Here is a 16042-nt window from a genome sequence, read left to right as displayed (position 1 = left end):
ATCAAAAGTGACTTTCCCACACAAGTTCATAAGGGTAAAGGAGCCATTAGGATTAGAGCCAGAAGCAGCATTGTTTGAAGACATCTGAAAGAAGAGAACAAGATTAGTTTAGATATTAAGAGAGTCCTTAATAAAACACCCAAATGTAATATTAAGGCTAGAATCCAATCACAATATATTATAACTTAGAAGAGGTATGCCGTAATCCAAGCTATAACATATTTGAAAGGTAGGTGAATGACGATTCACCAATTTCCACCATAAAAAACGAAATATAAATATTAGGTTTTTAATTGGTTCTTAGAAATTCCTAGATTCTTTTGAGATTCAATGAACTTTTCAAAGGCATGTTTCAATCTCGAGTGTGCCCTCCAAGTTTTGTGACTGGGATACCGAGGATCACAAAACGAGGTGTGAAGTAACCATGCAAATCACTTGGTACCCTCAAGGTTTATCACTCAATCGATGTGCCGGTAAACCACACACGCTCCACCGATGCTATGGTAAACCTTAAGTCACCCTTTACCTACCTTGTTAAGTCCAAGTTAGTGTGCCGGTTAACCACACACGCTCCACCAACGACTTAAACAAAGTGTAAAGTGTAATTTCATGGATTAGCACCTTATTCACATTTTCCTAAAGTAACTAAGATTGGGAATTTAATAAAAGCATTTAGTTACTTTATAATATTCATCATACTTTTAATGAGAATTTATAAGTCCTTGTCTTACCCGTTCGGCTAACGACCCTCCACCGATCAAGGAAGCGGTGGGTGAGAGTGGACACCCATTAAGTTGCCATTTTATAGGCAACAACCTTATACCCCCCTTATAGACCGGCTTCGTGAATGAGGCGTACTAGCGGTAAGACGACTTGTTGTTATACATATATATATATATATATATATATATATATATATATATATTAGTAACTTATAATATTATAAAGTATAAGGGTTGAATTTTAACTTTTAAAATTCTAAGGGTTGGAACTAAAGTTTTAATCAAGACTTTACATGTTCCAAAACTTGAGGGCAAGTTTTGTAAACTTCCAAAACTTTTCATTTCTTATAACTTATGAATTAATTGAGTAATAAAAATGAAGACTCTTCATTTTTATAACTCTTGTGTTCTTTTAATGGCTTTAATAAAAGTGAGACTTTTGGTTTTCCATAACTTGAGGACAAGTTATGGACTCCATTAAAACACATTATGATCATGAATTAAACTACCATGAAGGTTACAAACAATTCCTATGATCATCTAATCTTCATAAGTTCAAGAACATGAATATGAACACTTTCAAGAATCAAAAATTACACTTAAAAAAAACTTGTAATTTTAATAATTGCCATTGTAAATGGATTAGCATAAACATTACACCATCTAAAACAAGCTTTAAAACATCAAAACAGTTTAGGGTAATGTTTCTAGTCCATTTCCAGCAACAAAAGTGCAAACTTTCATTCGAGCAGAAAACAGAAAAAATGATTTTTTTTCAAGTTGTTTGCACAAAAAAAAAACAACAAACAAACCTAGGCTCTGATACCACTGATGGGTTTTGAGCATTCTAACACTTCCTAAGTGTACATGCAACCCTAATAACCTTGGATCTATGTTTGTCTAATAATCATGCAAAGTAGAATTCCAAGGTTATATTCCTATCTAGCATACATGGGGAACATTTTTAACTTGAATGAAAGATAGAATAACTTACCTTGTTGTTGATTATGATCCTTGAAACCTTGTGAGCCTAGCACCCCAAGTGTGATGCCTCAAATGCTTCACACAACACCAAATGCTTTTGGAGTAAACTTTTGAGAGAATATTACACTTGCAAAATTGGCTCTAGCCCTCTTGATTCTTGTGTGCCGCCGATTTTGGTGGAGAACATGTTGCTTATATAGTGTGTCACATCTAGGGTTACACCATGTAAACCCTAATGTGGCATGACTCTTCATTTCCATGACCCATGGGTTTGTAACTCCCATGGAGCCTCCATGGAGCATTCAATGGGTTTAACCCAACTTGATTATCTATGGAGCCTTTTAGCCCACTATATAAGTTATGGATGATTTACATGATCAACCCATATATTTAATTAGTCATCTTTTGATCACTCAATTAATCCTAGATTAATTCTTGATCAATACTAATTAAATAATACTATTAATATATTAGAACTTATAATATATTAATAAACCACAAGTGTTATTTCTCTCATTTAGTCTATCCAAATGCATGATGCCATGCAACCCAAATGGACCATGCCGGGTCGGGTCAAGTACATACCAGAAATAGTTATGGACTTAGACACCTTATCCAACAATATCTCGATTAGAAACTTTTATGCGAGAAGGATGTTCAAAGGAATGTACTTTGAATTTGAGACTTCACGTCTATGGAATTGTCTTGTAACAATTTCCGATAGAATACCTTGTAATTTCATTAGCCGGGTCTTGGTGACTTCCGTGCTGTGACATTACGAAAGAATCATTGCATAAAATGTTAGAATCTGACATATTCTAAAAGTGGTAAGAATTTGGTATTCTTATACTAATAATAAGGATTTTGGATTGTGAAATGAGTTTCATTGGAAAAGTTTCAATTGATCTATTTCACAAAGTATGGACCATAGGAAACCAAAGTGTGCATGCTTGGAGCATGGGACAATTGTGGTTATAATTCGAGTAATAAGTTGATTTTCTGAAACAGTAAGAAATGAATAATGAGTAATCAATATGGTGTTTAAATAAAAGTGTTTTTATTTACGCTCAAAAGTTTTGGGACCATATAGGATTAATATTATTATTGCGTTTCATTTTGCATGTTTTGACTTCCAGAATAACTAGGTTATTCGAACCTCCACAGTCGGTCATACGTTGGAAGTAAGTATGAAGGAAGACTGTCATGAATCTGTCTGTAGATTGTCTAAAGTGTTTAGACATGGCACAAGTTTGCTGCAGAGTTCATGAGTGCTTTGATAAGATTAAAGTATTGGATTAAACCCACGCTCACTTGAATCAATTCATGGTTTTATCACGAGTGATTGGTGAGACGATAACATTGTATATTCTTGAAACCGAGACGTGTGAGTTGTTATTTGCTGGTCGGTTGCACATTGATGATAAGTAAACGCACCAGTAACTTGGTGTTATAAAACTTATTGTTGTGTGTGATTCGATTAGTAGGTGCAAGCAAGCATTTGAGTCAAAGTTTATCCATTCCTTTTACCCAAGGTGGGATAAAAGCGATATCTGTGGGCCCCTCGATGATTTAGTGATGACAAAGGAAAGTGCTCGGCCGGGCCAGGACTGATTTGATTTGTTCAATTAGTCAGTCGTCATAAATCGGAAATCGGGAAACGACACATAGACTGAGAGAATGATTTCAATCCATGTCTCATGTCTATACGATATCTTGTAGAATGGAGGAATATATAATACCTTATCTAAAGGACACGCGTATCTGATAAGATCAGAGTTGACAGCGGCTTTTGAAAGCTACGATTGCTGATCAGGTTCTGAAGTTATGCAAAAATAGTTATTAGACTTATCCAAGTGGGAGACTGTTGGATTAATGTCTAAGTCCATAACTATTTTGGTATGTACTTGACCCGATTATGAGCATGGTCATTTTGGGTTGCCTTCACCATAGCAATATGTAGGATGAATTAAGGAGAGAGAAAGGTTTAATTATGATTTATTAATATATTATAAGAATAATATATTAAAGGAGAAATCATATTGTTTAATTAATATTAGTCAAGAATTAATTAAGAATTAATTTTGTGACTAAAAGAGATTAATTAAATTAAGGGGACTGATATTGTAATTATAAGATAGTTACAAAGTTGGGCTTAGGATCCATTAGATGGCAATGGACGAATTCTATATGAAGGACCATAAAGAAATCGTCCAAGGGCTTTTTGGAATGGTCCATTGGACTGCTTAGGGCTTAAGCAGTCAGATTAGGGTTTCCTAGTTGCAAACCCTAATAGCCTACATGTATATATAGGACCCCTATGCCCCAAAAACGTGGCTAAGAGTTCCTCTAGGGTTTCCAGCCGTTTTTGGTGCCTCCTCTCTTCTCCCTCTTCATCCAAGTTGCTTAGTGGTGTTTGTGACTCCATTAGAGGTGCAACACTTGAGGCACTAAGCTTTCTGAAGCCAATCAAAGCAAGGATTGATTGTTATTGCTATATAATAATCAAAGGTAATTACTAAACCCTTATTTCAGTTCTTATTTGATAGATCTAGGGTTTGTAAGTCTTGGATTCATTACATGTACAATAGAGAAACCTAGATCCAAGCATTAGGGTTTGTATGAGCACATATGATTGTTCTTATGCATAAAACCCATCAATATATATGTTTTCATGCACTAAAGGAGGGTTGGAGAAGTGTTTGTAGAAGGATAATAAACTTAGATGGGTGTTTTCTAAAAGGAATGTGTACTGGTCAGTTATTATGTGCTGTTGGTAGGGATGGTAACAATCATATATACCCAATAGCTTGGGCTGTAGTTTGTGTTGAAAATAAAGACAACTGGAAATGGTTCTTAGAAAACTTGCAAGAAGATCTGCATCTTGAAGGTGGGTTTGGTAATACATTGATGTCAGATCAACATAAGGTATGTTTCTACTTTATAATGTCATACCTAATTTCTTTCAAATGTGATATACTTCTGAATATTATGATGATGTAAATGCAGGGGATAATTGAAGCAGTTAAAGATTTATTTCCAGAGATAGAACATAGGCAATGTGCCAGACATGTTCTTTCCAATTTCAAGAAGAAATTCCCTGGGGCTCAATATGAAAAATTATTTTGGAAGGCTTGTAAGGCCTCAACTGAACCTCTTTTCAATTCTGCAATGAAAGAGATTCAAATGATTAGCCCTGCTGCTTATGTGCATCTTATGGGAAGGAATCCAAACTCATGGTCAAGAGCATTTTTTCAAATAGGAAGGGGGTGTGATGCAGTTGAGAATGGGTTGTCTGAAAGCTTTAACAATGTTATATTGGATGTTAGGAAGAAGCCAATTATTTCAATGTTGGAGGATATTAGACTATATGTGATGCAGAGGATGTGTAGTTTAAGGCAGAAAGGAAGTGGATGGGGACACTTTGATGTATGTCCAAACATAAGGCTTGCCATAAATGAATTGAAGATCCAACAAAGGTACTTTAATATTCACCATAAATGAATTGAAGATCCAACCAATGTACTTTATTAGCCATGCTAACTGTGATTATTTGTAGGTACTGGCAAGTGCTTCCTAGTGGCCTGAATACATTTGAAACAAGAAACTTAGGAGAGTCCTATGGAGTTGATTTGGAAAAGAAAACATGTACTTGTAGGATTTGGCAAATGAATGGGTATGGGTGTGTACACTCAGTGGCAGCCATTAGTTATGTAAATAGAGATGTAGAGGCATTTGTTGATCCTTTATATCGTGCTTGCTTTTATATGAACACCTACAAGTACTCAATAGGTAGCATGAATGGGAGTGCAATGTGGCCCCCAACAGACTACATACCACCTTTGCCACCTTTGAAAAGGAAGATGCCAGGGAGACCCATTACTAAGAGAAAGAGGGACAGTACTGAGGTTAGTGGATCACACAGAGTATCCAAGGCAGGGAAAAAGATGGTCTGTGGTGTTTGTAAGAAATCAGGCCACAATAAGTCAACCTGTGATGCAGTGTCAAAAGCCCAAAAAAGTCAGGTCAAAAAAAGGAAGGCAGAAGGTGAAGGTGAAACTAGTGCATTAAAGAAAGGGAAGGGTCAAGGGCAAAGGGCAAAGGGGGAAAAAAGGAAAGGGTGAATGTAACGACGTAAATTTTCAAAACAATTTTTCATTTCAAAACATACTTTCAACCACATAAAAATCACAAGTCATAATAAATCTCTGTCTCATCACAAAAACATGTCCCAAGATCTCATATAAATAAATCCTCTCTCGTGTGTACGAATCATGCCGGCGCCTTCCCGCGATCCTCACTAGTACCTGAAACACATCACATGACAACTGTAAGCATAAAAGCTTAGTGAGTTCCCCCAATATACCACATGCCACACATACGCCACTCGAGGCTACAATACAACCCTCCGGTCCGATGTGTCTCAGCGGAACCCTCCAGTCCCGTAGCTCGTTGGACCCTCCGGTCCGGTCATAGCTCATTGGACCCTCCGGTCCGGTCTGTATCATTGGACCCTTCGGTCCGGTCTATATCGTTGGACCCTTCGGTCCGGTCTATATCGTTGGACCCTCCGGTCCGGTCTATACAACACATAACATACATATAACACAATGCACATAATCTCATACATACACATAGCATACAAGACCCTCTGGTCTACACATAAATACCACTCTAGGTAATGTATAGTGAGAAGACTCACCTCGGGTATCTCGGATGATCTCGCACACGAATCTACTGATCTAGCCACCGCCTAATCACATACAAAATATCCTCAATAAGTAATGGCTCTCAAAGGCTAGATTAAACCCCCTTCTATGATCCCTCAGAAGGGTAAAAGACCATTTTACCCCTCCTTGACTCAAAAGTCCAACTGTTGACCGAAACCCTAAAAGTCAACGAAAGTCAACGGTCACAGTTGACCCTACTCGCCGAGTGCACTAAGGTGACTCGGCGAGTACACGCCTGACCTCTTCGCCCCTGGTCCTCTCTTGACTCACTGAGTCAACCCTATACTCCACGGGTCGTCACAGATCGCGAGTCGCGGGGCAACCCGACTCAACTCGTCGAGTCCTCTCATGGACTCGGCGAGTACATTCCATGCTCACACTCAAACGACCTTCTGAGGTCAGATCTGTTCCTCTAATCCATAGATCTGGCCTTTCCAACCACTATAATCACGTAAAGTCTCGATCTTGATGCACATGCAACATCTTATATGACCATATATGATGATTTATCCCCAAATACCTTAACCCAAAGCCATGACCTCTATTGTTCTTCATAAAGCTTGATGAATAAGGCTCTCTGGACCTCTATGGATCCAGATCCAAAGCCTTATCACCAGAAGGGGCTATTTGGACATCAAATCAATCTAGAAAAGGGCTCAAGAAACCCTAAATCCACATATTCTTCATAAAACAGAAGAAGGGCCGAAGTAATACCTCAAATGCAATGATCTTAGCTTCAAATCCTCAGAATAGCAACCTCTTTTGCTTTCTCTTGGCTAGGACCTCCTTCTTCTTGCTAAACAACACCTCAATGGTCAAGAATGGCTTCCTTTCTCTCTCAAAACGCTCCAGCACTCTAGGGTTTCTCTCTATGGACTGGTGACCTCAAATGACGGCCATAAGGGCCTTTAAATAGGTCCCAAACCAGAGAAATTAGGGTTTCATTAAATAGCGTGGACTCGCCGAGTCCACGTATGGACTCGCCGAGTCCGGTCATTAACCCGGATGGAAATTCGCGACTCTACTCGGCGAGTCTAAGCATCAACTCGCCGAGTCTCTCCCAAAATCTCCAAAATAAATGAATAATTAATATACCTGGAAATCCGGATGTTACAATTCTCCCCCACTAGAATCAGACTTCGCCCTCGAAGTCTCTTTCCATAAATAACTCTGGATACTGCTCGCGCATCTCTAACTCCGACTCCCAGGTCATCTCGGAACCCTTCCGATGTTGCCACTGGACCTGAACCAATGACACCTCCTTGTTTCTCAAAGTCTTGATCCTTCTATCCCGAATCGCGATCGGCCTCTCAACATAGTTCATGCTCGCATCCACCTGAATGTCCTCTAATGGAACCACTGCCGACTCATCAGCGATACACTTCCTCAGCTGAGACACGTGGAAAGTATCATGAATTTGACTCAACTCCGCAGGTAGCTCCAAGCGGTATGCTACCTTGCCCACCCTGGCGGTCACCCTGAAAGGACCAATATACCGAGGCCCCAACTTACCTCTCTTCCTGAATCGGATCACTCCTTTCTAAGGAGATACCTTCAGGAGTACGAAGTCTCCAACTTGAAACTCGAGCTCCGAGCGACGCCTGTCTGCGTAGCTCTTCTGACGACTCTGAGCCGTCAGTAACCTCTGCCTGACCTGCTGAATCTGCTCAGTCGTCTGAAGTACTATCTCTGTACTACCCATCACACGCTGCCCGACCTCACCCCAACAAATGGGAGTCCGACACCTCCTCCCATACAACAGCTCAAAGGGTGGCATACCAATGCTCGAATGATGGCTGTTGTTATAGGAAAACTCAGCCAAGGGTAAATACATGTCCCAACTTCCTCCGAAGTCCAATACACATGCCCTAAGCATGTCCTCGAGCGTCTGAATCGTCCGCTCGCTCTGCCCATCTGTCTGTGGGTGGTATGCGGTACTAAAATGCAGCCTCGTACACAACTCCTCATGAAATTTCTTCCAGAATCTGGAAGTGAAACGCACATCTCGATCTAAGACGATCGAGATCGACACTCCATGCCGTGATACCACCTCCCTCACGTACAACTCTGCCAACCTCTCAGCTGAAGAGCTCTCACTGATAGCAAGGAAATGAGTGCTCTTTGTCAACCTGTCCACAATCACCCAAATTGCATCGACGCCCCTTGCAGTCCTCGGCAATTTGGTGATAAAATCCATGGTAATCTGTTCCCACTTCCACTCGGGAACCTCCAACGGCTGTAACTTACCATGCGGTCTCTGGTGCTCGGCCTTAACCCTGCGACAGGTCAAACACCTCTCAACGAACCATGCAACATCCCTCTTCATACAGGGCCACCAATACTCTCTCTTCAGGTCCAAATACATCTTAGTGGCCCCGGGATGGATCGAGAACCTCGATCTCTGCGCCTCCTCCATCAAGATGGTACGCATTCCGCCCACAAACGGTACCCAAATTCGAACCTGAAAGGTCATAAGTCCTCGACCATCGGTAACGAACTCCGATACCTGTCCGATAATCCGTTCTCTCTAACGGTTCTCCGGTCTAATGGCCTCAGTCTGAGCCCCTCGAATGGTGTCCAACACCGGAGTCATCACTGTCAATCTCATACAAACATCTCGTATCGGGGCACTCTCCGCCCTGCGACTCAAGGCATCAGATACAACATTAGCTTTGCCCGGGTGGTACAGGATCTCGCAATCATAATCCTTCACCACATCCAACCATCTCCTCTGATGCATGTTCAGGTTGGGTTGATCCATCAAATACTTCAAGCTCTTATGGTCCGTGTATATGGTACACCGAACCCCATACAGATAGTGACGCCAGATCTTGAGGGCGAACACTACTGCCCCCAGCTCCAGATCGTGGGTGGGATACCTCGTCTCGTGAGGCTTCAGCTGCCTCGATGCGTATGCTATCACATGCCCTCTCTGCATCAGCACTGCTCCCAGCCCCGATATCGATGCGTCACAATACACCACAAAGTCCTCCATCCCCTCCAAAAGGGCTAACACCGGGGCTTCGCACAGTCTCTGGCGAAGTGTCTCGAAGGAGGCCTGCTGCTCTGGGCCCCATGAAAAAGCAACACCCTTCCGGGTCAACCTGGTGAGTGGCACGGCGATCTTGGAGAAATCCCTGATAAATCTCCGATAGTTGCCGGCCAATCCCAGGAAACTCCTGATCTCGGTGGGAGATCTCGGCACCTCCCAACTCATGACCGCCTCAATCTTGGCCGGATCGACCAATATCCCATTCTGGTTAACGAGGTGCCCTAGGAACTGGACCTCTCATAACCAGAAATCGCACTTGGAGAATTTGGCATAGAGCCTCCTCGATCTCAAAACTCCAAGTATCTCTCTCAAATGCTCCTCATGCTGCTCTCTGGATCTCGAATACACCAATATATCATCGATGAACATGATCACCGAACGATCCAACATCGGCTTGCATACTCTGTTAATGAGATCCATGAACGCCGCCGGTGGATTGGTGAGCCCGAAAGGCATCACCACGAACTCGTAATGCCCGTAACGAGTCCTGAACGCTGTCTTCTGGATATCCTCATCTCGTACTCTCATCTGATGATATCCAGACCTCAAATCGATCTTGGAAAACCAAGACGCTCCCTGCAACTGATCGAATAGATCGTCGATCCTCGGTAAGGGGTAACGGTTCTTGACCGTCAGTTTGTTCAGCTCCCGGTAGTCAATGCATATCCGGTGTGAACCATCCTTTTTCTTGACAAAAAGGATCGGCGCTCCCCACGGCGAGCTACTCGGCCGTATAAACCCCTTCCCCAGCAGCTCCCGAAGCTGCGAGGATAACTCCTGCATCTCTGGTGGCGCAAGGCGATAGGCACTGCCCCCGGAACCAAATCAATACGGAACTCTACCTGCCTCTCGGGAGGCACACCCGGCAACTCCTCGGGGAAAACATCCGGGAATTCACGCACTATCGGAACCTCATCGACCGACCTCGGTCTCTCTGCATCTACTCTCGTATCCACCACATAAGCCACAAACCCACTACAGCCCTGCTGTAGATTCTGCCTCGCTCTAGCGGCCGAACAAAATGCTGACCCAGAACGGGTACCCTCGCCGTACACCGTAAGTACTCCCCCACTGGGGTCTCGTATCGTCACCAACTGTCGCTCGCAGTCTATCACAGCCCCAAATCGGCTCAACCAATCCATACCCACTATAACACATACGTCCCCCATCGCAATCGGGACCAGATCAATAGGAAACTCGACACCGAAGATCTCGAGCGCACATCCCCGAATCACATCCGTAGCATACACTGCTCGCTCGTCGGCTATATAAACTCGTAGAGGTCGACTCAACGCCTCTCGCTGAACACTGATGTGTCGACTAAACGCTATCGACACAAATGACCGACTCGCACCCGAGTCAAACAACACCAAAGCAGGTACAGAACACACAAGAAATGTACCTATGCATATCTCAAAATAAGCATAACATCACAAACTCAAAATAAACAGAGGAAAGAATACATACCAGCTACCACATCGGGTGCTGCGCGGACCTCCTCCGCTGTCAACTGGAAGGCTCTCCCGCGAGCCTTCGGTGCCTCGGCCTTCGCCGGCCGACTCTCTGTAGCTCGAACAGCAGGCGTAGATCCCTGCGCTGATCCCTGCAGTAGCTGTGGGCACTTGGCCTTCCGATGGCCGGTCTGGTTGCAATGAAAGCAAACCGAGAATCCCTTGGGGCAGTCGCTCGCATAATGCCCCTCCTTCCCACACTTATAACACACCCCAGCTCTGCACGTCCCCTCGTGGCTCTTGCCGCACTTTCCACAAGTGCGGCCCTTCGGACCCCCAGATCTCGAATCAGCGGGCCTTGCCCGCTTGGCTGCCGGCTGAGACTGTGCCGGCCGCCGATCCACCCTCTGAGACTCGGCCTCCTCCCTGGCCTGCGTCTCCAGCTCAATCTCCCTCTTCCAGGCATTTGCCTGGAGCTCAGCAAATGTCTGGTAAGTCGAGTTCGACACGAACTCCCATATATCCCTCCTCAAAACGCCCAAGTACCGGCTCATACGTGCCTGCTCAGTAGACACCTGCTCAGGGCAGAACATCGCCCTCTCATGAAACTTTCGGGTAACCACCGTAACCGAATCAGTACCCTGCTTGAGGGTCAAGAACTCCTGGGCCAATCGCTCCCTCTCCACCGGAGGAACATACTCATCTCGAAACATCGTGGTGAACCTCTCCCAGGTCACCGCAGTCAGCTCTACCGTAGTGAAGTCTGCCGTCACAAACTTCCACCAGTCCTTCGCTCCCAAGCGAAGCTGGTTCAGCGCAAACCGAACCCTCAGATGACCTGGACACGAGCAGGTATAGAAACAACCCTCAATATCGGTGATCCATCTCATAGCAGCAATCAGATCCTGCGTCCCATCAAACTCTGGTGGCTTCGTGTTGCTGAACTCTCTGTACAGCAACGAGTCACCCCCTGCGGCCTGGCAGCAGCGACGGCTGCGGTGGCCGCAGCAACTGCTGCATCAGTAAGAGCGGCGTACCACTCATCAAAAGTCTCTATCAACGTGGTCTTGATAGACCCGAACATCTTTGGAATCTCAGTGCGGATGGCAGCAACCACCTCATCATGAATCATCTGGCGGAGCTCCTCATCGCTCACAACCCCCTCACTAGTCCCTGGCCGGTGGCGTGTCCCAACCATGATGTCTCTCTGAAATACAACACAAGATATCAGAGACTCGCTCGAGTATACTCGCACTCGATAACTCAACCCTACTTGCTCCTTAGTACCCAATGGATTCTTACTTAGGGTGCGCACTGCTCCGGTGTCTTCAGTAGTACGGGCCCTATACTACCGTCCACACTGCATCAGCATTCACTCTAAGTCCCCCTCCTTGGATCCCAGATCACCAGTACACTATATCTCACTGGCATAGGCTACCCTTCGGTAGACCTCTCGACAGCTCCTCACTGCTACCTATTCGCTCTCAAGCATCACATAGCAGCAAAATCATTCCTAGGCTAAGGCATCACAAATCAGGCCACTCTAGTCCTAATATGATTACCTAGCCTACTCCAGCATTCATATCATATCACATCATATCTCATAACACATAATGTAAGGGTATTTTGGGAAATCACCGTTCGGGCGCTGCGTGATCGTACACACTTCTTCCTTCTGCCTTTCTCAAAACTTTTACTCTTTTTAGAAAAATTGTTTATTTATGAAAAACTTTCTCATTTTCCTCAGTTTGAGTTCAGATTCATCCGAAGATGCACCCGAATCCCTCAAACCAAGGCTCTGATACCAACTTGTAACGACGTAAATTTTCAAAACAATTTTTCATTTCAAAACATACTTTCAACCACATAAAAATCACAAGTCATAATAAATCTCTGTCTCATCACAAAAACATGTCCCAAGATCTCATATAAATAAATCCTCTCTCGTGTGTACGAATCATGCCGGCGCCTTCCCGCGATCCTCACTAGTACCTGAAACACATCACACAACAACTGTAAGCATAAAAGCTTAGTGAGTTCCCCAATATACCATATGCCACACATACGCCACTCGAGGCTACAATACGACCCTCCGGTCCGATGTGTCTCAGCGGAACCCTCCAATCCCGTAGCTCGTTGGACCCTTCAGTCCGGTCATAGCTCATTGGACCCTCCGGTCCGGTCTGTATCATTGGACCCTTCGGTCCGGTCTAACTCGTTGGACCCTTCGGTCCGGTCTATATCGTTGGACCCTCCGGTCCGGTCTATACAACACATAACATACATATAACACAATGCACATAATCTCATACATACACATAGCATACAAGACCCTCTGGTCTACACATAAATACCACTCTAGGTAATGTATAGTGAGAAGACTCACCTCGGGTATCTCGGATGATCTCGCACACGAATCTACTGATCTAGCCCCCGCCTAATCACATATAAAATATCCTCAATAAGTAATGGCTCTCAAAGGCTAGATTAAACCCCCTTCTATGATCCCTCAGAAGGGTAAAAGACCATTGTACCCCTCCTTGACTCAAAAGTCCAACTGTTGACCGAAAACCTAAAAGTCAACGAAAGTCAACGGTCACAGTTGACCCTACTCGCCGAGTGCACTAAGGTGACTCGGCGAGTACACGCCTGACCTCTTCGCCCCTGGTCCTCTCTTGACTCACTGAGTCAACCCTATACTCCACGGGTCGTCACAGATCGCGAGTCGCGGGGCAACCCGACTCAACTCGTCGAGTCCTCTCATGGACTCGGCGAGTACATTCCATGCTCACACTCAAACGACCTTCTGAGGTCAGATCTGTTCCTCTAATCCATAGATCTGGCCTTTCCAACCACTATAATCACGTAAAGTCTCGATCTTGATGCACATGCAACATCTTATATGACCATATATGATGATTTATCCCCAAATACCTTAACCCAAAGCCATGACCTCTATTGTTCTTCATAAAGCTTGATGAATAAGGCTCTCTGGACCTCTATGGATCCAGATCCAAAGCCTTATCACCAGAAGGGGCTATTTGGACATCAAATCAATCTAGAAAAGGGCTCAAGAAACCCTAAATCCACATATTCTTCATAAAACAGAAGAAGGGCTGAAGTAATACCTCAAATGCAATGATCTTAGCTTCAAATCCTCAGAATAGCAACCTCCTTTGCTTTCTCTTGGCTAGGACCTCCTTCTTCTTGCTAAACAACACCTCAATGGTCAAGAATGGCTTCCTTTCTCTCTCAAAACGCTCCAGCACTCTAGGGTTTCTCTCTATGGACTGCTGACCTCAAATGACGGCCATAAGGGCCTTTAAATAGGTCCCAAACCCGAGAAATTAGGGTTTCATTAAACAGCGTGGACTCGCCGAGTCCACGTATGGACTCGCCGAGTCCGGTCATTAACCCGGATGGAAATTCGCGACTCTACTCGGCGAGTCTAAGCATCAACTCGCCGAGTCTCTCCCACAATCTCCAAAATAAATGAATAATTAATGTACCTGGAAATCTGGATGTTACAGTGAAGGTGATACTGGAAGTGGAATTGGTTTCAAAACGGGAGAAGGTGAATGTGGGTCAACAAGTGGTGTGACTAAGAAGAATGGTAAAGAAGTAGGTACATTGAAATTAAGGAAAACGTCAGAGAGGATATTAAAGAAAAAGTTGGCAAAAAAGGTTGCAGGCAAAAACGGTGAAGGTGATACATCAAGCAAACCAATGGACTTGGATTAAAGTTGTTTTGTTTTTGGAGTATGTTAGTTACAATGTAAGGTCTTTATTAAATGTGTCTTGATGTTATGGTCTTGTTTAGTTTGTTAACGTGTCTTTAAAACACCAAGTTATGACATTAATGAATGCATGGATGTATGATGTTTGTTATTCATTTGAAACATGAATGTTATTTTCTTTAGTTTAAAACATAACATGAATGTTTGTTTATAATTGTACTTCCAAGGTAATTCGACATAACAAATAACAATCATATAACAATGTACTTCCACATAACAATGTGGTAGCACATGGGCACATTTCATTACAAAGCATAACATCATATGCAAAGCAAAACAATGGTTATAATAGGAACTACATTTCATTTCATTCATCCATTACAACTGAGGTTATTGTCTTACCAAAAACCCCCAAAAATTTGGTTCTCAAAACCAATACATCGTTAATGGGCACCACTAGTCAAAATAACCAACAACACATAACCTAATACATACATATAATACTAGCAGATGACGAAATTAGACAAAAAGAAACAACCTTCGACAACCCTGATAACCCAAAAGAGACTAATCGACATCGTGCTAGCTACGAACTAAACTACACCCACCAAAATCCCCATCCACTGCAGTCGACGCAAACACGAACCCCGATCAACGACATCACTGCAACTCCAACAACACCCATCATGCTCACTATCCTTTTCAAGTAGCGTATCTCCTCCCTAAAATCGCCAAGCTGTTGTCGTACCTCATCTCTCAATTCCTCCATCTGCACTTGGATTTCCATGGCGTGAAGTTCGGAATCAGTTGGTAAGTCTAGTTCCGAAGCTCTGAAACCACCATAAGAGAAGCTTTGTTCTGATGCCATCTCCTTGACTTATAGGTGGGAAAAAAACGAAGTCGGTGGTATTATGTGAAGGTTACGGATTAGGGTAACAAAGTGGTGGGGAAGACGGATTTAGGGGAAGACAGATTTATAAGGGGGACCATTAACAATGACTTGACAGTTCTTGGGGACCAAGATTACAACAGTAATATTCCACGGTGGTGCCACATGTCACGAAAATATGGGATAAACCTTTTACAATCGGTAAAAGGATGTAATTAAACGGTCAAATGAAAGTATATTCCTTTAATGTGCAAAAAAAATAGTTTAGTGACCTTTTAAAAAAAAAACGCGAAAAGTTCGATGGACTAATATGACATTTGCCCTTATTTTTATGGGTTTGATATAGCTCATAAAGCTGATTTTTTTTCTTGGTGGAGAAGACAATTGTGGTGGCCTGTTGGGGGAAGGGATCATTGTTGACTGTCGGAAGTGATGATTATATCACGAACATTTCACATTTGAAATTGCAGTGGACCATTA

The 16042-nt window shown here is 43.4% G+C and overlaps 1 protein-coding gene across 1 annotated transcript; it reads left to right on the top strand.

The window, feature by feature from the left end:
* Positions 1–4448: 4448 nt before the first annotated feature.
* LOC145106781 (uncharacterized) lies at positions 4449–14677 on the top strand. Its single transcript, XM_079043709.1, has 4 exons — positions 4449–4631; positions 4713–5182; positions 5263–5823; positions 14467–14677. The coding sequence occupies exons 1-4, from the start codon at positions 4449–4451 to the stop codon at positions 14675–14677; spliced, it is 1425 nt and encodes a 474-aa protein (XP_078899835.1).
* The last annotated feature ends 1365 nt before the right edge of the window (positions 14678–16042 follow it).

The sequence above is a fragment of the Lactuca virosa genome, chromosome 4 (assembly GCF_052849685.1).
Source record: "Lactuca virosa cultivar CGN04683 chromosome 4, Lactuca_virosa_CGN04683_v6, whole genome shotgun sequence".
NCBI lineage: Eukaryota > Viridiplantae > Streptophyta > Magnoliopsida > Asterales > Asteraceae > Lactuca > Lactuca virosa.
Note: the sequence above shows the minus strand (reverse complement) of the source record. Positions and strands in the feature narration are given on the sequence as shown.

What these genes read in the sequence shown, in the direction of transcription:
- LOC145106781 (XM_079043709.1), top strand. Translation starts at nt 4,449, where the DNA reads ATGTGTACTGGTCAGTTATTATGTGCTGTTGGTAGGGATGGTAACAAT. An exon ending in TGATGTCAGATCAACATAAG is followed by an intron (nt 4,632 to 4,712) that starts GTATGTTTCTAC and finishes ATGTAAATGCAG; the next exon opens with GGGATAATTGAAGCAGTTAA. An exon ending in AAGGGGGAAAAAAGGAAAGG is followed by an intron (nt 5,824 to 14,466) that starts GTGAATGTAACG and finishes TGGATGTTACAG; the next exon opens with TGAAGGTGATACTGGAAGTG.